This window comes from Plectropomus leopardus, chromosome 3 (genome assembly GCF_026936395.1).
Source record: "Plectropomus leopardus strain MGB_pleo_1.0 chromosome 3, ASM2693639v1, whole genome shotgun sequence".
NCBI classification, from domain to species: Eukaryota; Metazoa; Chordata; class Actinopteri; order Perciformes; family Serranidae; genus Plectropomus; species Plectropomus leopardus.
The window spans coordinates 25,540,538-25,564,108 of NC_142178.1; the positions used below are offsets into that span (position 1 = coordinate 25,540,538).

The 23,571-nt window shown below is 38.0% G+C and overlaps 1 protein-coding gene and 1 long non-coding RNA gene across 2 annotated transcripts in view; one reads left to right on the forward strand and one right to left on the reverse strand.

The window, feature by feature from the left end:
* The window catches only part of LOC148190002 (uncharacterized), a 34,990-nt gene that overhangs the window by 9,424 nt on the left and 1,995 nt on the right, over positions 1–23,571 (reverse strand). The window lies entirely within an intron of this gene.
* Positions 72–22,222, forward strand: smox (spermine oxidase). The gene is made up of 7 exons (XM_042485882.2): positions 72–214; positions 9,458–9,692; positions 11,762–11,988; positions 15,579–15,752; positions 17,016–17,760; positions 19,509–19,669; positions 21,680–22,222. The coding sequence occupies exons 2-7, from the start codon at positions 9,485–9,487 to the stop codon at positions 21,830–21,832; spliced, it is 1,668 nt and encodes a 555-aa protein (XP_042341816.1). The 5' UTR covers positions 72–214; positions 9,458–9,484; the 3' UTR covers positions 21,833–22,222.

A 23,571-nucleotide genomic window follows, 5' to 3' on the forward strand; every position in this document is an offset into this window, starting at 1 on the left:
CAGCAGCGGGCAGCTCGGTGACAGCAGGCAGTGGAGGGCTGAGCTTTGTCGTCATCATGCTCATATTTTATTAATGAGGAGGCAGCGGCCACGGGGAAACTGGCTGCTTCTGGTTTCCAGGCATAAATACAAAGCGGAGCCGGTCTGAGGGAAAACAGGCACAAAGGAAAGCGGAGCACTCTGAGGTTTTAAAGCTGAAGACCAAGAGAGTCAGGTAACCAGCTACTCTACTACAAACACATTTCACTGAATTATTATTTCGGACGGCGGGGGATGGCGAGTGCCGGGATTTAAATGTATGATCAGAAAGAACAAGCTGTATCAATACATATCGCTGGAAATATAGTGAGAACAGATTATTTACCGTAGTTGTCACCGTAGATATTTTTTTTTACACTAAATGTCAACTAATATTAATAAGACGGGAAGCGCTGCGCACAAAAAAACACAACAACATCAACACACCGATCCCAGATCACATGAAATGTTAGTTGCACTGATGTTTTGTAGGTCGCTGTGTGCTTTTAAGGGGACAAACTGCAGTGCCTGGAATAAGGTGGATTTGTGTTTTTAGCTTCATTCGTGCGCTTTTGAATGTGTTAAAGGGGCTTGTTGTGTCTCCATCCCATGCTCTCTTTCACAGATGATGAATCAGAGTAACTCAGTGAAGTTGTTCGCTTTGTTTCCAACTGCTGCCACTTTGGCATCACAGCTTATACGTGGCAGTAAATGGTTTTCCTATAGGCTACAGATGAGTTTCCCAGCCAGGCAGCATAAATATAGGATGACATCAGACACTTTAATCCTCTCTTTGGCTTCAGTCAGATTTTTCTCATCTATTAAAAGTTTTTATTGTCATTTAATTCTTTCTTTTTTTTGGCATTTTGGTACTACTTTCGAATATGCCCGCTTTTGTGAAGGGTTTATAATTGTTGTATGGCGAATAATTCATAGCTCAGTTATAATCATAATAATAATAAGATATCAAGAAGAAAGTTAGTATAAGAAAAAAAAATCATTGTGTTTACACGTGTCATTGCTTTTTAACTTTTTATCAAGTCTGCGTTTGGAAATGTTAATGAGTCACTAATAAAAGGTTTTCAATCCATAAAGTCTGTGGGTATAAATGTTAACTTTTGTCAGGCTAATAAACAATAGATTTTGTTTTGAGTAACTGGTACAACTTGGCAACGCAAAATTGGCTGTAACTGTCTCATAGTAGATCTTGAAAGTATTGGGAAATGATTTATTAACTCCCAATAAAGATGTTTGTTACAATTTTTAAACTCTTTGTAACAGGGATCTTTTGAAAAACTGGTACCTGCATTTTATATTTTAAGGCTTTTGATGGTGTGTTTTTTAAATTAGCCCACCAAAGCATAAATGTTGTTTTTCTATCATTTCTCTCTGCAGTTATAATTTGGTACTTTAGGGTTTTAATCCATTAGGTTTGTGGGTATAAATGTTAACGCTCGTTATTAAAAAATGATTTTGTTTCAAGGAACTCTTATAACTGTCCAACTAGATGTTTTGTACAACCTGGCAACAGAAAAGTGTCTATTATAATTATGTCACAACAGCTTCATGAAGCTTTATTACATTTCTTATTATTAATTTATAAACTCTTAATAACATGTGGCTAATGAGGAAGTGGTACCCACATTTTATTTCTCAAGGCTTTAGGCAAGGATGTGTTCTTAATTACAGAATTACATACTTACGAAAACTTTTATAATTCTATTATCTCTCACTAGTGATAATTTGTCTGCCATTATTCAGTCAGTTGAGCCTGTTGTGTGTATCTTTGGGAATACTACGAGTCTCAGGGCACTCTTTATCTGCAGCAGGGGAATATATCCAGAGCGCATGCTTGTGTGCATGTGTGTGCGTGTGTATATGTGTGCGTGTGTATGTGCGTGTGTGTGTATGGTGTCATCACTCCATCAACCCAGGTTGGGAGAATCAGAGCTGAGAGAAAAGTGTGGAATGTCATGCCTTTGGCACGAAGCCCTCAGACAACACTTTTTTCTTTTTTTTTTAAAAATGCATATTTGTAGAAATGTTTGTTACCATGCTAATACTCAAACGGCACTAATAAAGTCTTGGTCTTCAACAGGGGGTCCTCAGAGTTACTGCAGGGGGACAGCCAAATTATTGTTTGGTAGTTTAATGAGTTTTTATTTATTTATTTTTTTTTACTCAAGTATGTCTGAAAATACAAATCAACATGAGTCCAACATTTATTCATTCATTTAGTCATTATTCGTAGCTGCTTATCCTATTTAGTGTTGCGGGGGAGCTGGAGTCTATCCCTGCTGGCATTGAGCGAGAGGCAGGATGCGCCCTGGAGAGGTCACCAGACTTGAATCCAACAAATTAACAAAGATAAATTGGCCTATTCTTAAATTCAAATTTGCATTTCTAATGACGGCATAGACGTGACCCGCTCAACTCTCCCTATGATTGGCCAGTAGTCGTTGTCTTTGTTGGTTGGATTGGTTAGGTTTAGGCAAGAGGAGTGTGATTGGTCAGTGTTAGAATAAGAACGTTAGGCGAAGACAATCAGTGGCAAACTAGAGTGGGTTGTTCCTTCACTATACTAGAAAATGCAAATTTGTATACTATTAAGACATTTAGCTGTATAATTATTCCAAGTGTACCCACATTCTTGTGAGCCACAATGGATTGTTTTGTGACCACCATCCACTTCAGAAACAATCATGATGAATAAATTTGAATATGCCAATAATTATTATTTTTATAGCTTAGTATTGCATGCACATTTAAAAAGCATATATAGGGCACCCAGTAGCTTAGCTGGTAGGACGTGTGCCCATACAGAGGCTAAGTCCTCACCGCAGCGGCTGTGGGTTAGATTCTGACCTCGGCCCTTTGCCACATGTCATCCCCTCTCTCTCCTCCTTTCACTCTTAAACTGTCCTATCAAATAAAGGTAAAAGCCTCAAAAACAATCTTTTAAATAAGAGCTTATACAAGGCACTTTAGGCTAATCTACACATAATTATTATAATTATTATTATTATTATCATTACATTATTGTTAGCCCAGTTTCATATGCAACTCAATTTTGCATAATATATGTCATCGGGGTCTTGCTCTGCCTGTCTTTCAGTTAAGGGGCCCTTGGCCTGACAAAGACCCCTGTGATATGACAAAGACAGACATGAGTAGCCTTGGCTTAAAAGAGCAGCGTCCACAATTAAAGGAGAGAAGAAAGCAGGGGAGACGGGAAGTCAGACACATTATTTCAAAATTACTGCTCAAGGCTGGCCCTGCTCTTAAAAAGGCCGCTGGCAGATGAACTGTATTGTAGGTTGCCATTTCTAGGTCAGTGGTAGCCCCCTCCCTCCTCACTCCACCCCACCCCAAGCCGCCTGTCGACCCAAGGCTGGCCCACACGTTAATCTGCAGTGGTGGTGCAAAGCACAGAGAGGTGGCATGTGGTGAGTGTATTAACCAGCCGTGCAATAATTACAAGCAAACAGTCAGAGATGCGCAATCTGTCAGAGAGGCCAGTTTGTGAAGTGATCAAAGGCTGTCTATGAATTCGATCTGTCAGTCATTTAAAATCAATGCTGTGTGTGTATTTATAGATTTTTGTGCTGAAACAGGCTTTATTTTATAGGTCAATCCCAACATTAACAGATTATTTCTGAGTAAACACTAAATCTGTAAAGCAGATTTTCCTATGAAACGATGCAAGTATTGTTACAGTTTAAATGTTTTCCTGCATTACAGTGAACTGACATGATCTTCTGACCTCATTTGACTGTTTAAGTAAACAGTAAAACCTGCTTGTTCATCTGGTTTCTGGAAGTAAAGTTTATATTTCTGGCACAGCCTCACCTACTATCAAGGTCCTTATATAGGATAAATTTAGGTCTGAAGAAGTCAAAACTCCAGTAAATAGAAAGACATTGTAATGGGTTTTATAATATTGCAATATTGACCTTGTTGCTGGAGTTTTGATCAAAACTATCAAGATATATGGCCTTGACAGTAACAGTGCCTGCAAGTTTCTTTAAGAGTATCTTCACTAAAGTTACATTATGAGACAAAGCAGAGGCTGAGTCGTTTATCCACATTTTTACACATAAAATACAATTGCACTGTGTGACAGTATGAGCAGATCTTTAAATATGTAGGATTTTAGTCTTTTACTCCTCAGGAAGTTAATGTGCCACTAACTCAATTAGTCCCAAATAGCTACTAAAATGTTGTATGAGGCAACATGTGTGTTAAATTGGAAACATCTGTGAACACCTGCACCCTGGGGTCTCCTGGCAGGAAACATTTTCACACCCTATATATTTGCTTACTGAAATTATATAATGGTTTTCTCTATTACTCACGGGACACAAGCTTATTGGGGCTTGAAAGACATTACCTTTCATCAGAAGTGATTTTACTAGGGGCAGGTTTTTAAACCATCATTTTTCATACAACAGTAGATGTTCAACCTGCTGCCAGTGTAAATATTTAATACTCTATGAGGTTCTTTAAAATGCATTAAACATCATTGACTTAATCTAAATACAAGGCCTTAATTAAATCTTTAAAATTAAACATGTTAAGACATGGGAAGTATGATTTTATGGAGTTTTTGTTTCCTGATGTTGCAATGACAAATCTCCAAATAATTTGTAACATCTATTATTATTATTAAAAAAAAAACAATTTACCAGGTGCCTCTTGCAATAACATTGCATAGATCAGGATAGCAGAACCAACAACACTCATATTTTGTTCCCGGCCTGGATGCTCAGAGCAGAGGATCCACTGTCTGCCAGTTAACTGTCGCTGGACCCTGGATGACATTTGGAAGTGTAAATTCAATGAAAATGAACTATTTGACCAAGATTTCACAGCATGGCGGAAATCAGTACAATACAAGGCTAAGTGTAATTCATGCAAAAAGTTTTTCAAACTTGGCATGATAAACAGAAATCAAGGCATAATGTAGAGTGAGAGGTACTAAACTGCTGAGACGATCTGCCAACAAACACCAGGTATTTCCCAGATCTGTGCGTCCGGGCAAAATTGCCCATAATTGTCGATTTAAGTTAAATACAACAAATACAGTAATTTACAGAAAACAAAACAATCCCATCTACCACTGCATCCTCATTTGGTCAGATATGTTGTCTACATTTGTTGTTTGCCACAAAGCAGTGTCCTCCATTTGATCCTCATCTCAAAGAGCAGCATAATATAAAAGAGCAGCAGAGTACTGGAAAAACATCCATTAAAAAAACATCACAACTTGTTCCATCCATTCTTTGATTAGTTTGTAGTATCTAACAGCAGTAAACAAACATGTTGAGCTCAATTCATGACCACAGATTCAATAAACAGTTAAATTAACCAAGTTTTACCACCTCTCATTTTAGATAATTGTGCTATTAATAATTGATTTTACGAATAGTATAAAGTGGAACTAACATCACCGTGCAGCCTACTTTTCTTCAAAGCCTAAGAACGAGTCCATTCATGTTGATGTATCAATGCTTCAGATTCTGGGAATCCTCTATTGATTAACAACACTGTTCTGTGTTTTCTGTGTTAATGCAAAGTATTCACTGCTGAGATAAGTCAGAAAGAGAGATAGAACTGGAACTGAAACATGGCTTTATTTGGTAATACAAAGATGTAATTCAGTGTAATTTTGTGGTTCAACAGTAATGTGCTAGAAACTACAAGCGCAGACCAAAGTCTCCCAGGATTGCGCAATATGGATAAATTACTCAGTTGTTACATATAACACACAAACACTATAGTTTATTTATATAGCACTTATCAAAAGCAAGTTTACAAAGTGCTTTATATAAATATATATATATATATATATATATATATATATATATATATATATATATATATATATATGTCTCACCCCAATTTTGAAACAAAACCTATGTCCTTGTATACATGAGCACTAATATATAATACATTTTCTCAAAAATCAATTTACAGATAGTTGATAAATGAATGAAAATAACAGAAAAGAAGGTCTGTTTTAGTTAAATTCAGTGCATTACATACTTTTCAAATCAAGAAATCTCATTACATGGATGCAAAAATCATAAAAATGCAATATTGCTGCAAAACAGCTCAACTCATTGATGGGTTACCTTGCCCATGATGGCCTAATACACCCAAAAATGTTGAAAAGATGATATAAATGGCAAAATCTTAGATAGCAAATTGTCTCCTGATGTATGTTTATGTACTGCCACTTCTATTGGAAATGCCTGTTCAGTAAATCTGTGCCATGTCCAACCCACTTTCAGGACGAGGGTCATGAAGTCAGATCAGATGACCCATGTGTTGACCCTTTAAGATCAGCAGGTTTAATCCACATCTGTGTTGGAGGTCAGCGGTAAACCAAGACTCTGGTAGACTTTGAAAAAGGATGTTACATAGATTTACAGAACTCCCTGTACTGTATATATCCTCTTTAGTTTATCCCATGCTGGGTCTTTCTTCAACATATGTTGCCTCCACATATCTTTTCTTACAGTGCTGACTGGTGATTCCCTCTCTGACTCTCTTTGTCAGCTCTTGTGATTCATCCAGCAGAGCTGTCAAGACTGACATCTTAATTACAACACAGTTTCACTTAAGTCAAAGTTAAATAAAGGTTGAAAACAAGTTAAGAGGGCCACTGTCCTCTTTCACAGTGATCTTGAATTGTAGTGCACAAAGTGCATGTATTTGATGAGTCCTGGCCAAGCAGCAACCTCAGTGCTGAAAAATGAAGCCAACAGGGAGTGCTAAAAAACGGCAGTTCCTCCAATGGGCCCTTAAGGCTGGCTCCAAAAGCAAGTCAGCCCTCTAACTCAGTCAGACCCTCACTCGTCTTCAGCTCCACCCACTTGTCTAACATATAGTCACTTCTAGCTCCTCAAAATCCAAGATAGCAACAGCCAAACTCAAGGTTTCAAAACCAAGGGGGTTGAAAAAGTGGAAAAGTCACGGCGTGTTGTCAAGTTATATCACTGGGATATAAGACGGGTATAAAAATTTGGTCTGCACTTGCCGAAAGGCTCAATAGCTGGCACACTATCATAGGACATAGCGATGATTGATATGATGTGCAGGTTCCATCTGGCCATATTCTCAGCTAAATCCGCACGGCAGCGTCTCATACAGACGCTAAAGTTGGCATTTAGCGACGGGATTTTACGCCAAAATCCCTGCAAAAGTGACGATATTTGATAAATTCAGAATGAGAACAGGCTGGATTGTCACTGTCTTCTTCATGCACGGGAGGACTGGAAAAACACACTGGTTTCATATTAAAGGGATAGTCTTAGATAACAGTTGTAACTGCGTATGCCTTCAATGAAAAACAGTCAATAAATTTCTCTTCTGGTTTAACAGGAATGTCCTCTGAATAGGCTCTCACTGTATTATTCTCGCACACAGCTGGTCATACATTCACAGCAAGCAACCTTTTGCACTGGAATAACAAGGTGGCATGTGTATTTTCCACTCTGAATGTTAGTATCCCTGAGCAATTTTGAGATGTGCAATAAGAAAAGATTTTTGTTTGCACATAGTCTATTAGCTGACAGATATAACAGGGTTGCTCCCTCACATTATGGGGACCTTTAATGTGGTCATATGCTCAACAGAGACAACTTCATACAAACACGTGATAGAAAAGACTTGAAATTAAATTAATCAGTTATGAATACAGCTGTACACATGGGTCATATTGAGGGGAATGCCGATAATCAGCACTTAAAAGGCAACTCAAGAGAACAGAGCTCCAAAGAGGCCAAATTATCTGTGCAAAGCTTGAAGGTGCATAGCTCATTTTTTTTTTTAAGTAAAGAATCAGTTCAGCTAAATGATGTTTCTTGTGGTAGTAGTCCTGCTACGTTTTGAGAAATCTGTCTCTCTGAGATTTCCACCCAGCTGATTGGAGGTACAGTAATTTAGCTTGTGGAGGTCACAGCACTGAAATATTGCATTTACAAATTTGACCGTTTTGTGCCTTTCCAGAAACAGTGTTGGTGTTATAATCCACAGACCTCACTACAACAATATTTAGAGTTTTAGTGATAATTGTTTATAGCATCTTTTGTGGATCATCAAAAGTAACATGGACACTGTTTTTTAAAGGGGTAGTTCAGATTTTTTGAAGTGGGGCTATATGAGGGACTTATCCATAGACAGTATATTACATACAGTAGATGGCAGTCGGCACGTCCCCAGTTTGGAGAAGCAGGCTGGAGTCTTACATGACCGGGGCAAAAAAAAAGAAAAGTATTTTAGCCATGTTAAAAAAGTCCCACCTAAAAAAAATAAATAAAATAAAAAAAGTTTATATGCAGAATATACGTATTAAGAATATTTTCACGGCTTTACCTTTATATCAGACAACAATAAAACCATCACATTGCTCTTTTTAAAGCCAGACTCTATTAAGAAAAAGAGTGATTTAACATCACTGATCACAGGAGCTGTTGCTCTAACACTGCCTTGATCAACAATTTTTTAAAGTGTTATCGTATGACTTTGGTGTTTTAAAGCCAGATGTTTGGATTCGCTATAGTCATAAAATAACACTAACTAAATGGTCGACACAGTGTTGGATCAGCAGCTCTTGTGTTCAGTGAGCTAAAATGACTGTTTTTGTTAATGGAGTGTGGCGGCTTTGAAGAAAACAATAAAACAGCTTCATTTTCAAATTGGAAATCACTGTCTGACATTAAGGTAAAGCGGTGAAAATATTCTAAAATAAAGCATACACTTAAACTGATGCTGATTTTTAGGGGGAATTTCTTTCGGTGGCTCAAATACATTTAGTTGCTAACCAGCTTCTACAGCAGTAAATTGCTTAGCTTCCATGTTGTATTACTGTATGTAATACAATGACCTTCAAGGAGTCCTGAAATATTTTTTTATCTTGTAAGCACAGGCTAATAATTTATAATGCTAATTTAATTTATGATAATTTGTTTGCACAGCATATTAGCTTGTGCTCACATGATATGGATCTTGTTTGCACTTAATAAATTATTTTGTGCACACAAGCTATTTTCACATGCTCATAAGATAAATTGTCTCTGTACACCGTGTTGTTGATGTTTTTTAAATGGGATTTTTCAGTGCTGTCCAAAAAATCATTTTATGTGACCAATATTCTGTAAAATCTTGACAACATATACAGACAAACTGCATCAACAGAGATGAGCAGTGATCAGTAGCTGAAAATACTCACTGGGGATATGGTAGATGAGTGCATTGAAGGTAACACACTGCAACCCAACATGACCCACCCAGCCAGCAGTGTGTGTATTTATGAGTTAGTATATCATTTCTGTCACTCAGTATTACTCTGCAGTGTGAGTGCCTGTCGCCTGCTGACTCTGTGTTATAATGGCGCCATTTTTAACTTGAGTCCTTTTCTCTAATTTGCCCACAGACTCCATCGAAGAGGATCGTGGACGGCATGCAAAGTTGTGAAATTTCCTCAGACAGCACTGATGATCCTCTTAGTAGCGGCCTACGCACCCATTGGCAGCCTCGAATAGTAGTGATTGGTGCTGGCTTGGCCGGCCTTGCTGCAACTAAGATCCTACTGAAAAACGGCTTCACGGATGTCACTGTCCTAGAGGCGTCAGACCACATCGGCGGGAGAGTTCACAGTGTTCAGCTCGGTGAGAGAACACATCTCTGTTAACCTGCTGTTACCTCAAACTTTGTGTTAAACTTGTTTGTGAATAACACCTAAACACCATAACCGTTCACCATACAACACATTTATTAACGTACCTCTGCCTTTTCATTTCTCTAGACATCAAGCAGTTTAATGGGTTATCATGAATTTAACTTTGTAGTTATGTGCATTATTTTAGCTCAGATGTCCTTAAAATTCATGTGAGCATTTTTGTGATACCATGGTCTTATTTTCCCAAGATACTAAGTACCCGTGGTCCAATGTTCCCCAGAGTCCATATTTCCTGGGTCCCATGATCCCAGGGTCCAGTGTTCCTAAGATACTAAGGGCCCGTTTACATGGCAACGGTTCTTGTATGAAACTTAAAAACTTACACTTTTGTTACTGTTTGACCTTTTGCTCACATGAAAATGCAACCCCTACATATAAACTGGCAATGCGCAGATCCTTTGAGAATTTTGACGTCACAGCCGCACTTTGCCCATGCACGTGGTGTTCTTCTGTGATGTGTCATTATAAAGTTACACCACAAACTACTGGCCTGGCATGCATACTCCAGCGTTTTCATTTTTTCTGTGTACACAAGGATCATTCTCACAATGTTACAAATTAACACAGATTTTTGTAAAAACACAAAGGAAAACCTTTGCTGTTTTTAGTAGGGCCGTTCTCGTCTAAACATGGCCTAAGTTTCCAAAGTTTTATGTTCCCTGATTCCTACATTCCCATGGTCCAATGTTCCCAGGATACCAATGTTTCCAAGGTGTGGTCATAAGTTCCCAAAGTCTTATGTTACCAAGGTCCTATTTTCAAACTATTTCTTGAAGTCCATTAATATGTGGGTTAATAGTAATAATTTTTCAGCATTAGAAATTATTATTGTACAGACAATTCTGGCACACTTGATAAAAGTATTTCCTCCCCATTTTTCTCTGCTAGATACATACAACGCACTATTCAATTGCTGATACAAGAGTAAAGAATCTTCCGATACAACTTGGAGTTACAAATTTAAAAGCCATGCTTGCATCTGCCTCTTTTGTATCAAAGTTACAACAGAGGATAAGGGCCATTATAAAGAAAAAATATCTTAGATTTTGAGAATACAGTCACAATGTTATGAGAATAAAGTCATAATTTTAAAAAAAAAGTTTCAATTTTTTGGGAAAAAACTCATATATATGCTCCAATGAATTTTGTATGCTGTGTATACCATTTTACCCTACTCTAGTCTTAATCTTGGACTTTGTTTGCCATGAAATTGCAAGTTTAATCCTATATTATTACAACTTTCTTTTCTTATAAATGAACAAGTTTAACAATTTACTACTTTTCCCTGTAAATTTACAAGTTTAATCTTGTAATATTATGACTTTATTCTTGTAAACTGGTCAACTTTTTTCTGAAAATTATGACTTTGCAAATCCAGCTCCTGATAAACAGATGAAAATGGATGGATGGACAAGTGGATATCCTCCGTCATATGCTTTATACTTTATCTGCTTGCGTGACGCTGGTATTTTTCCCAACAAAGTCGGCTGAACTGCAGGTTTTAACGCCAGAAAAAGGTTGCATGATTCAAATTCTTATAACTCACAAGAACAAACAAAAAGGGAACAGCATCTGCTCTTAGTGCTACTGCTGTATGCACATGAAAGAGGGAAAAAAAAGCATATTATGCTGTCAAACATAAACCTGTATGTCAGGTACACGGATGATTGCATCCGTTATATAAATGCCTCTTAATGTGCTTAGACATTATGTAATCATAGAAGCATTTTTCTGTTGGCCAGTGTTTCTGTTATATAAATGATTGTAAAGAAAAACAGTGTGTGATGCCAACATCCTCAGGAAAAATGTTAAAGACACGGTATTCCAGTGGGCTTAAGTAACTGCAGAATGCTAATTGAGTTGACCTCCTTGTTGAACTGTCCAGTTATCTAACACTCAAGTGTGACTGTGCTTCAACAAAGTCAATTGCAGAGTTCAAACACATCTTTTTTTTTTTTTTCAAACTCACACTGATCTGTGTTGCTTTAATTTTTATAGGAAAAGCAACTTTGGAGCTTGGAGCCACCTGGATCCATGGTGCCAATGGGAACCCAGTGTACCACCTGGCAAAGGACAACGGGCTGCTGGAGCACACCGCGGACGCGGAGAGGAGCGTGGGACGCATCAGCCTGTACACCAAAAATGGTGTGGCTCACTACCAGACTAATGTTGGAAAGAGGATCCCCAAGGACCTGGTGGAGGAGTTCAGTGACCTGTACAACGAGGTGAGGGGACACATATGCACACAGATATGCGTGCTGTGGTCACATGTGGAATTCACACTTGAATGCACAAATGGATGCATGCATGGAGGAGAGCACAGATACTCACTGTTAAGCCTGCCTAGCATATAAAAATGTTATGTAATTTAATTTATGCAGCACATTAACCAGTGGTATCTACCTTAAAAAATAATGCCAGTCAGTCATTTTCTGTAACCGCTTGTCCTTGTAAGGGTCGTGGGGGGGCTGGAGCCAGTCCCAGCTGTCATCGGGCGGAAGGCGGGATACACCCTGTACAGGTCGCCAGACTATCACAGGGCCGCAAATGCAATGCAGCCAAATATTGTTGAAACCTTCAAAACTTTAAAGTCTCTACTGATTCAAAATACAAAATATGATATTATGTATGTTTGAGGAAATGAGTATAAAATGATACACTAAGACATCTGGAATATTTCCTCTTGACAAAACGGTGCAGCCATAACTAAAATTACCACTTTGCAGTTGTATCTGTCTGCGCACCAGTCAAGTTATATGTACAGTTTACATTCATGTCTGTGAAACTTGAATGCTTCACATACATCTCCCCCCCAGCAGCACAGCAGATCTGTACACTCAGCAGGATTTCAAGATTTCTGTCACCAGTTCAGTATCTGAGCAAATGATGCCGTTCTGCTCTTGAGATATGATATGGGGTAATGGCCAGAAAAGTGCTAATTATTACTATACTACAGTTGGCCTTTAACCTCTAGGACAATCAAATGTCGTCACTGATTTCATCAGCATTATGTCCTTTTAGACATCTGTGTGAAATGTTCTAAAAAATTAGCATATACATTTCTGAATTATAGCCAAATATTCTTTTGTGAGCTTCAAGTGACCTTGACCTTTACCCTTTGACCATCTGATTCTAATCAGTTTATTCTTGATCCCAAGTTGTCATTTGTGTCAAATTTGAGGTAATTTCTTTTTGAGAAATCACGTTCGTGAATTAAAATGCATACGAGGTCACAGTGACCTTTGACCACCAAAATAAAATCAGTTCATCCTTGAGTCCAAGTAGATTTTTGTGCCAAATTTGAAGATATTCCTTCTAGGTATTCTTGGGATATTGCGTTCATGAGAAAACAAATAGATGATGTCACAACGATCTTGACCTTTGACCTATGACCCTCAAAATCTAATCAGTTCACACTTGAGTCCAAGTGAATGTTTGTGCCAAATTTAAAGAAATTCTCTCAAGCTATTTGTGAGATATTACATTCACAAAAACATAATACCTCAGGCCACGGCTATGGTCGGCACAGAGGCATAAAAACATGGAGAACTGAGTTTGAACAAACATCATGCTGCTTTATTGCAGAGCTGGAACAGACTGATTATGTAGTGCGTGTCAGATACTGTCAGACAGTGATGATAAAGATGATTTTAACAATCTTAAAGCTATTCAAAGGGAAATAAAGGCCACTACTAACATCCATCACAACATTATTAAATAAAGCTTCAGCTATCTTAAAGGAAAACCAATAAAATGTCCACAAAAGCAGGCTGAATTTAACAAGAAATGACCATTTCCGTTGGCTCGGTTCTCTGCTCCGTGCTGTGCAGCAGCCCCCGTCAGAGAATGATTATTATAGCTTAAGTAGGTCACGTCTGGAAAAGCAGTTAGAGAGAGAAGGTATGGACACAAAGAAGGGATTTTTATTATTTTATTAACCCTTTGTACGTCTGTGTTTTGTGTGTGATCTTGGGTCCAAAATAAATCAACCAATCTGCCTCCTTGTGAAAAATATTCATACTGAAAGTTCACATCTGCAAACCCTACCCTACCTTCACAGGCACAGTTTCAGCATCCTAAAGACTGAGGATTTGGTTGCCTATTTTAGATTTAGCAGCATTGTGAAGTCATCCTCAGCCTTTGAAAATCTTCATCATACTTTCTGTGTATGTTGACCAGACAAGTAAAGCCGCTAAGCTGCCTTCTCCAGGATGTGTTTTTCAATAACCAACCATCCGTAAGGGTCAACGCACTCTTATCACTCTTTGTGATGCCATTTAGCGCTGTCTGTCACTTTGTAGAGTGATGAGGACCAGGGTCATGGTCAACATCATGTGAAGATGACTCATTATGCTAAGGGCTCTACTCTTTATGGTTTTCATCTTTTTGTTGAGCGAGTTTCTCCAGACCTCCAGAATCACAACTGTTCTTTATAACACCTATTTTTATTTTAATATGTTTAATTAATGTATTTTTTCTTTAATCACTTGGTATGCAGAAAAAACAACAGCCAAAATTACTCAAATTCAAATTGCTTCTTTGACCAACCAACAACCCCAAAACCCAAAACATACAGTTTACTACCACAGAAGTCAAAGAATTAAGTAAATATATACTATTCACATCTGAGATCCTGAATCCTGTGAAAATATGCAAAGCTAACAGTCTGACATCACATCATCTAATTGACAAATTAACTAATTGTGCCAGCACTATGTCAACACACAATCCAACATATCCTAATACAACAGTTTGTATGATATCGTATGACTTAGTGTCCCATGAATGATGTAACATACTTAACGTAGGTTTAGCAAAATGTATTTTGTAGAAAAAACATAAGAGTTCATGACAACAGCCTGTACAGTCCAACACCATAATGAATTAAACTTCAAAGTTATATTTAATTATTGAATTATAATGCCAAAGCCTTTGTCTTCAGCAAATGCTAAACTTTACCAGACGACACATGCACTTACAGCTGGGCATCGTGTTCTGCATATTGAATATATACATACATACATATATATAAACACTTTTATATATTAAAATCCAACTTCATTAACTTCAAATTCCAGTGTGTAGAATTTAGTGGCATTTGTTGGTCAATTTTGAGATTGCAACCATTTGAATGCCCCTTCCTTTCCAAGCATGTAGAAAACCTACAGTGGCCTTCAGAGTCAGTAAAAATGCAAATGGCCCTCTCTAGAGGCAGTGTTTGGTGTGTCCATTCAGAGCTACTGTAGAAACATGACAGGCTCTGTGGAAGAGGACTTACTCCCAATATAGCCATCAAGGTCTCATTCTGGTGATTATACACTAATGAAATTATGTAGTAATGTTAGATTCAATTTCTGACAATAAATCCACCCAATGCTTATTCTTTCTGGTCTTTTAAAGTAAACAGGGTCCAGATTCTTAGTGTTAATATTTTGACTTGATACATGTTGATACGTCACTGGTGTTACTTTCAAAGAAATGATGCATTATCACCTCTGATGTGTCTGGTGTTAACATAGACAGAACACAGCCATTGTGTAGCATCTTATCAACGTAGCAACAAGTCTTCTTTTCCTGCTTTCTTCTATTTTCTACTCATTAACAAAGTGATGCTTTTGTAGCTGCTGGCAGCATTTATTTTTAATGTGCAGTGATTTGTGCTGCCTGTGGTGTCTCTCCATCATGCTGCAGTTTCACCATGTGAGACAATCTGACCTGACCTCCCTGAACTGAACTCAGCTGGTTTCTTTCTCACACTTCTCCGCTTTCTTTACCTCCTTCCTCTTTCTTCTTCCTCCTGATCCCCCTGCTTTAGGTGTACGAGCTGACTCAGGAGTTCTTCCAGAATGGGAAGCCAGTTTGCGCCGAGAGCCAGAACAGCGTTGGCGTCTTTACGCGGGACGTGGTGCGCAAGAGGATCATGTTGGATCCTGATGATTCTGAGAGCACCAAGAAGCTCAAACTGTCCATGCTTCAACAGTACCTCAAGGTGTGTGTGTGTGTGTGTGTGTGTGTGTGTGTGTGTGTGTGTGTGTGTGTGTGTGTGTGTGTGTGTCCCATGCATTCATGAATCTACAATTAAGGAATGTGAGAAACTATATGAAAACAGAGTTGGTTTACTGGTCTACAGTCTCCCTGGGGATGAGATAGCAAATATTCATCTAAACTGTGTGCCTCCTGACTCCAACAGCAAGGGTTAATGAGACAATAATTAGCTAATGATCTGTCTTCAATGTTCTTCTTGAAACTGAAAAAAAAAAAAACGTTTAGATATGCAACCCCTGCATCTTAGAGTCTGCTGCAGACTGGTTTGGGTCTAGAGGAGCTGAAGAAGCTGCAGAAAGGTGCATCAGGGTGTAGACTTTTTGCCTCAGTTTTTTTCAGAATAAAATTACCTGTCATATGTTGGATGTCTGCAACTTTTCTTTTAAATCTGCTGCTGGCTGTGTTGGCCCGCACATTTTTGTAAAGTAGATTTTTATTCTTTAAATAAGACATTCTCAGGTTAAATGCATATTTTAATGAAAAAAAAATACACATACAGCACATGTACCGTTGCAATTATTAGTTGATTAATCAATAAGTCAACTGACAGAAAATTAATTCTCTTTGATAAATATTTAAGTTTTTATTTCTAAATTTTTTTTTTTTGAGTGTTTTAGGGGTATTTTTACTTATTTTTCTGTAATTGAGTTTTTCTTCTTCAAAAAAAACAATGATTTAGAGTTTAGTTTTTTTCTTTTCATTATTTATAATATCGAGTTTTCGATGTTTTTGTGCAATAATTTTGTGTTTGACTGTTGGTTTTTCTCATTTGTCAAAAATATTTTTGACTTTTTTAGGGTGCTTTTGTTAGTGTTATTTTTATATTAATTTTAGGTTATTTGGTGTCTTTCTTCATTTTTTCATCATTTAGTTTTTTGGGTAATTCTGTTTTTTTAAAATACTTGAGTTATTGTTTTTTTTAAAAAAAATATTTTCTATTTTTGTATATAAATTTGATTTATTTGGTGTTTGTTTGTTTTTTAAATATCTTTCTGCATTTGGTACTTTTACTTTTAATACTTTAAGTATATTTTCGTAATTTCACTTATACTCTTACTTAAGTAACATTTTCAATGCAGGACTTTTACTTGTAACAGAGTATTTTCACATGGTGGTATTACTACTTTTACTTAAGTAAAAGATCTGCATACTTCTTCCACCGCTGTGGAAACTTAATTGATCTGATTTTCTGTGTTTTCATTTTCAGGTGGAGAGCTGTGAAAGCAGCTCTCCCAGTATGGATGAGGTGTCTCTGAGTGAGTTTGGCGAGTGGACGGAGATCCCTGGTGCACATTATGTCATTCCTGAAGGTTTCATGAAGGTCGTGGAGCTCCTGGCCCAGGACATCCCCTCCCGCACCATCTGCCTTAGCAAACCAATCCGCTGCATCCACTGGAACTTCTCAGCCCAGCATCGGGAGGTCATTGCCCAGAACAGCGACACCCACCAGGACAACAACCACAACAAAAACAACCATAGCTGCCAACCTCACGAGGACCCCCTGATCTTGGGGCACCCAATTTACGTGGAGTGCGAAGACGAGGAGTGGATCACAGCTGACCATGTGATCGTGACAGCATCTTTGGGCGTCCTGAAACAGAACCACGAGGTCATGTTCTCCCCCTCACTGCCTGAGGACAAAGTGCTCGCCATCGAGAAGCTGGGCATCAGTACCACCGATAAGATATTCTTAGAGTACAAAGAGCCCTTTTGGAGCCCTGAGTGCAACAGCATCCAGTTTGTGTGGGAGGACGAGGCTCAGCTAGAGCAGCTGACCTACCCCGAGGAGCTGTGGTACAAGAAGATCTGCAGCTTTGACGTCCTCTACCCGCCCGAGCGCTACGGCTACATGCTGAGCGGCTGGATCTGCGGACAGGAGGCGCTGTATATGGAGCGCTGCGATGACGAAACAGTGGCTGAGACCTGCACTGAGCTGCTGAGGCGCTTTACAGGTCAGGACGAACGCACAGGAAACAGAACTGTGTATTGTGGGCAGATGTTACCTGTCATACATCCTGTTTACACCAAAGACGCTTCCTCGGGTTTTCTAGACTGATCTCTACACAGGAGTCATTTCTGTGTTTCACTTATCCCCACTCTGATATTTTAAATCCTTATCTAATCAAAGATCATCTCTTAAACCTGCAGTTGACAGCTTATGAAAAAATTTTACATAGCGCTAAATAAATAGATAATCTGTGAAAAAAATATTCCTCTACCTAGTTTATATCCATCTATAGCACTTTCGTTGCCCTTACTACACATGAACAAAATCAACCAAAGCCAAGCAGTCTCGAGCACAGCTGTCAGTTATATCATACACTGCTTGTGAACTTCACTCACAATATCAAAGTAGGCAGTGCTGATCAGATATTTATTATATATATTATATTTATTTGATAAGCACTGCCTAGCTTGACAGTAGTTTATGAGCAGTGATTAAAATGCTTGACAGCTGTTATAGATACTCCTCAGCTGTGATTGGTTGTGTGATAGATTCCTAGCGAATGCCATTACAGGCAGTACAGGAAGAGGAACATACTTTTTTTCCAGTGACTATCTCTCAAGTGTACTTCTTTGGGAATATAGTGACAGTTTCAGCAAATATGACAAAAAGTTCTTCTCAAAAAGGTTATGGACTGTATCTTTAAAGAAAAATATATTCTTTATAAAAGATACAAATGCTTTGTGTTTGACAAAAAACAGATCAACTTGTCTTCCTGTCTTCCGGCTCTATTCTAGTTAAGTTTTCACCAACAATCAGTGATGTAAAACTAACAGCTCAACCTCAGCCCTGGGAGTCTGAGATTGAGCTCAGTGACTCATACAAAAAGTTACTTCGTTGGGTTGTATATAGGAAATGACATAAGCTTCAACTATGACGTGAGAAGCTTTCTCATGACAATAGGTGGACAGATAATACAGCTGAAAGACTCGGGTGTTTTGTTTCAAGTGAGCATCAGCTAACTGGTCCGGTGTCAGCACCACAAAAGCGACACAGAGCAGAAACACTGATCATATGTTAGATAAGGTGAAGAGGCCTTGACATTTGATCTGTCCTACTTCATTTTTGTGTGACACAGATACACAAAAAAGTCATGTGTGCTTTATTTTATCCAAGTCTTATCTAGTGTTGCGGCTACTAGTTACCTAAACACATCACTTGTTGCGCAACTGAGGAATTTTCCTGGATAAATAAAAGAAGCTGCTTCAAGGTGGCTGCAACAGAAAATGTAATAAAAAGTGGTGGTACTGATGGTATGACCATCAGTTGACTCACTTCTTGGGAATAGATTAGAAATGTGCACATCCTGCACTGTAGGAATGACTCAGATTATTGCCTGTAAAGTGATTGCCTCAGAAATAGGTCACAGAGTGAATATGGAAACAGTGACTGTCCCGTCATGATGAGGTTGGTGGACTTCCCATAGATTGCAGAGTGTAAATCGCATGCATTCCTCATGTAGGTCAAAGTGCTTTAATCCCCTCAGCTGTTGTTTAATTACATATAGACTTGCTGGTGCCTTTCTGCTCAAAGAGGGTCACCATTTGATTAGAGATGGCAGACTGGATGTCCCAGTAAACTCACACCCGCTACTTTCTTAGTTTGAACTGGTTTGTGTGATGCATTGGACACCAGAATATCCATAATCATCATTAAATTTGTGCACTAATTCCGTCTCTGTCCTCCTGTCCGCAGGGAACCCTGACATTCCTAAGCCCTGGCGTGTCCTGCGCTCTTCGTGGGGCAGTAACCCCTTCATCCGAGGCTCCTACTCCTTCACCAGGGTGGGATCAAGCGGTGGAGACTGTGAGAGGCTGGCCATGCCACTACCTTATGCCAACACCACCAAGGCTGCGGTAAGACAATAACAACAAAATACGAACACTGCTAAGATTTAATGTAACTGAAATTAGATCCCTGTGTGAAGTTTACAATATACAGTGTAAAATTAGATTTTACCAAAAAAATAAATAAACAAAAAAATAAATCTAGGAACCCAATTGCCCTGAGAATTTTGAGTTTATATAACTATTAATCTCTTATTTTTACTTAATTTTGTGAAGTTGTTGCAACTTAAATCATTCTATATAGATTTGATAAATTTCAGTAAACCAAGTTTACTGTGCTAAATATATGTGTTCTGTTCATTGCAAACTAGCCAATCATATTTTTATTTTTTTTTAGACATGTTTGGAAAACTGAACTTGAAGATCTCCTAAATTTATCAATAGCTACATTCAATCAGACCAGCTTGGTTTACTGAAGTTGCTAACAGAACAGGGTAACAGGGTAATTTCACTTCTCATTTTTAAGTTTGGGTTCATTTAACAATTAGATATAAAGTAAACCTAAATTAAGATATATTTTTTAAAAAAAATAATTTATAAATATGTCAGATTTTATACTGTAAGATTGGGTCAGAAAGGCGTCATTATGTCTTTTCGCAATGATTTGGTTTTCAAAGGGAAATTTACATTTTCTGCTCATTACGTACACACAGTGTTTTTCCAAATAAATTTACAATGTAGGTCAAACACTGGGTTAGCACAAGTTAAGGTGTAGAAAAAAATCATCTGGTTTGGCTTAAAATGAGCACAGTTCTTACTAATCAGGTCAACATACATCACAAACTAGTACAATATGTTGTTATTAAAGTAACTCCATTGAATTTTGGCTTTACACAGCAAACAAACAGCTATAAATTGAAAGACCAGAGTTTTCTTAACTTATCAACAACCCCTCCCACACCCCTATACAGAATTTCTCGCTCTTTAGGTAACGCCGCTGCACACTGTGTATCATACTGCCACAAAGAGTGCCTCCGTGCGCTGGTGTCTAACATCAACGTCCACTGACAAAGTTCAGATTTTTGATGAGTTGGGTTGTTGGCACGTCAACAATTTTCACTGCCCGGTGCGTCTGACACTGAGATAAATGACAGAACGGTAGAATTTGACATGTTGGCAACTAAAAAAAAAGATCAGTGGACCTTTTCAGGGGCCCAGTCATTTCTGTGCACGGGCCTGATATAAACCCAGTCTAACAATGATCCAATATTGACTTATTATTGGAAACTTTATTCCTCACATATGTTAAATTGGATGTTTGTTGTATGTTTAGCTGACCTGCTGTGCACTGATAAAAAGAGCCTCTATGTTGTGGTATCAGTTAAATGGAATTAAACAAAGGCAAGCTGAGCCCCAGTTTTCTATTTACATATCACCAAATGATATATATCTTTATAGAAAATGTCAGGTGAATTTACTGCTCATAAATTATAGGAAACTAAGGAACTTGTAAAACAAAGTGTAGGCTACATATTTAAGATAAATCCGTCATAATGGAAGCTATTCATTGCACGCTGTAGAAAAACTGAGCTGTGAGAGCCTTTACAGCAGTATTTTCACTCTTGTTTACACTCCCTGGTCGAACTGTGAGAGCATCTGGCTAATGCGGCCGTGTCATCACTACCATGTCACATCGCAGCACATGCAGAGCAAATACAGCTGGTGTTTGGGGGGGGGGGGTTAGCAGGCTGTTTCCTGGCCAGCAGTCTAGACCATGAAACCTGATGCGTTCTGGGTGAAGGGGGCTGGAGGCGGGGGTTTGTGTGCTCACTTGACACTGTTGAAGGAATAGCATGACCTCTCTGCTGAAGTCCTTCAACCCTGTCAACCTGAAATCTTAAGCCCTGAAGCAAAGTTACTGCAGCCTCCTACATGTGGAGCGCTAACGGAGGAATCAGCGATGGAAATAGAAAATGCAGCTGCGCAAGAGGCCAAAAATATGTCAAGATGACACTGACAGCTCTTGTTTTGAATCTGGTTTTCTTCTCTCAAAATCTTTCTCCTGTCCTCCCTCCTCAGCCTCTACAGGTCCTGTTCGCTGGAGAGGCCACCCACAGAAAATACTATTCCACTACCCATGGTGCTTTGCTGTCAGGACAGAGAGAGGCCACTCGTCTAATAGAGATGTACCAGGACTTGCACAGAGCAGAAACCACAAAGCCTAATATGTAAAATAAAACAAACCTCTGACTAGTGAAAAAAAACAAAAACTGTTGAGTTTTACGCTTTTTATCTTGATGCTTAAGTTATACTTGCAAGCATAGCTCGGGCATTATTACATTGATAACAAATGAGTAATGTTTTTTATTGTACTGTAGATTCGAATCATGCTAAATTTTATTTGAGATGTACTGTTAAAAATTTGCCAATGGTGCTGTCATTCATGTCTTTATCATTCTGTTATGTTTTTTAAATCATTAATATAATGTTTATAATAACAGCATCTGTAATTTAACTTGTTTTTGTAAGTGCCTTCTGTACGTAATGTTATGTTATTTCAAAAATAATAAATGATGGATAAAAGGTTTAACAAAATTAAAGTTCTATCGTGATCTAAAAAGACCAGTCTTCTTAATTCATCAACGTTTTAAACCCGCTGCTGTAGCTGTCACATATCTCCTCTTCATCCACTTCTGTCCTCATGAATATTTTTCCAGGAAAAGTACAACCACAGGCTGGAGCTGTTTCCATACTATCACCCTTTTAAATCTGTGAGAGTGAGGCAGAGAGTGAGTGCACATGGAAAGAAAAGAAAAGGCTCCAAAGCCATCACGCTGAGCCAAAGGGACAGATGGTGTCAGAACAGACCTTAACCCAGTCCTCACTTCTGTTGGACAACAGTGTTAATCCTCTTCTGCAGTGATAAACACAATCAGAGGCTGAGAAGAACTGGGAAAGTTTTATTTTGCAATAGTCAACAGGAAAAATAGTTTCTAAACCCTGTACATCCACCCTACTTATAAGCAAATAGCATGACAAACCCCTCCATACCATGAAAAAGGGGCTCTTAAGAAATGTATTCTCTAAAGTTGGATAACTTGCAACAGACAGACAGACAGACAGATTTTAAAAGACTAAATTTGTATTTTCCAACCTCTTTGTGGAAGCTAATAGAGACCAAATAAAGAATAAAGAAAAATAAAACTATTTTCTTATCATAGACCAGATATGATTTTAAAAACTGTATATTAAAACTAATTTCTACTATATGATTTTATTTGTCATAAGCAAATTCAGTTTTACGGTATACTATATGAATATGCAGTAAATGAAAACTGCTACTGTCTACACAAATTAGACAAGCAGCGCAACAGAAATGATAGACACTTTAATCGTAAAGACATTAACAGTAGCTGAATACACCCATGAGCATTGTTCTGAGCAAACCACATGCAGAACTGCAATAAACTGCAGTTAACTGCAATACTAAAACCAGAAGTAATGCGCTCAGTAAATAATGTGAGAACTGCCTTGATCAACATGTAAGTAGCACTTTTTACTTCTCATGGTGGGGCTGACTTTTTACTTTTTTATATGAATATCATGAATTTACTTCTAGCAAAAGTGGGCTGAAAATCAGTCTAGCAGACTAGCTATATTTCTTTTTTTTAAAAATCACTTTAGAAATGAACTATTATTTTATCTTGTTTTTTTACACTATTTTACACTAAAACATTCACAAAAGCAGATGACAATAGCAGATTTCCTTCGCTTAAGTTAAAGGAATCTGTGGTGCATGATGCAAAATGTTAATCTGCAAATTCACTCAAGCTTACAGATAAATGTATTGGAGTAAAAAAGTGCAATATTTCAAAATATTGTGGAGCACAACAAGTAGAAGTTGCAGACAATATCTCAAAATTGAATAGATGTACTTTTTTGTTCTGGAATAAATGCAATACAACAATATG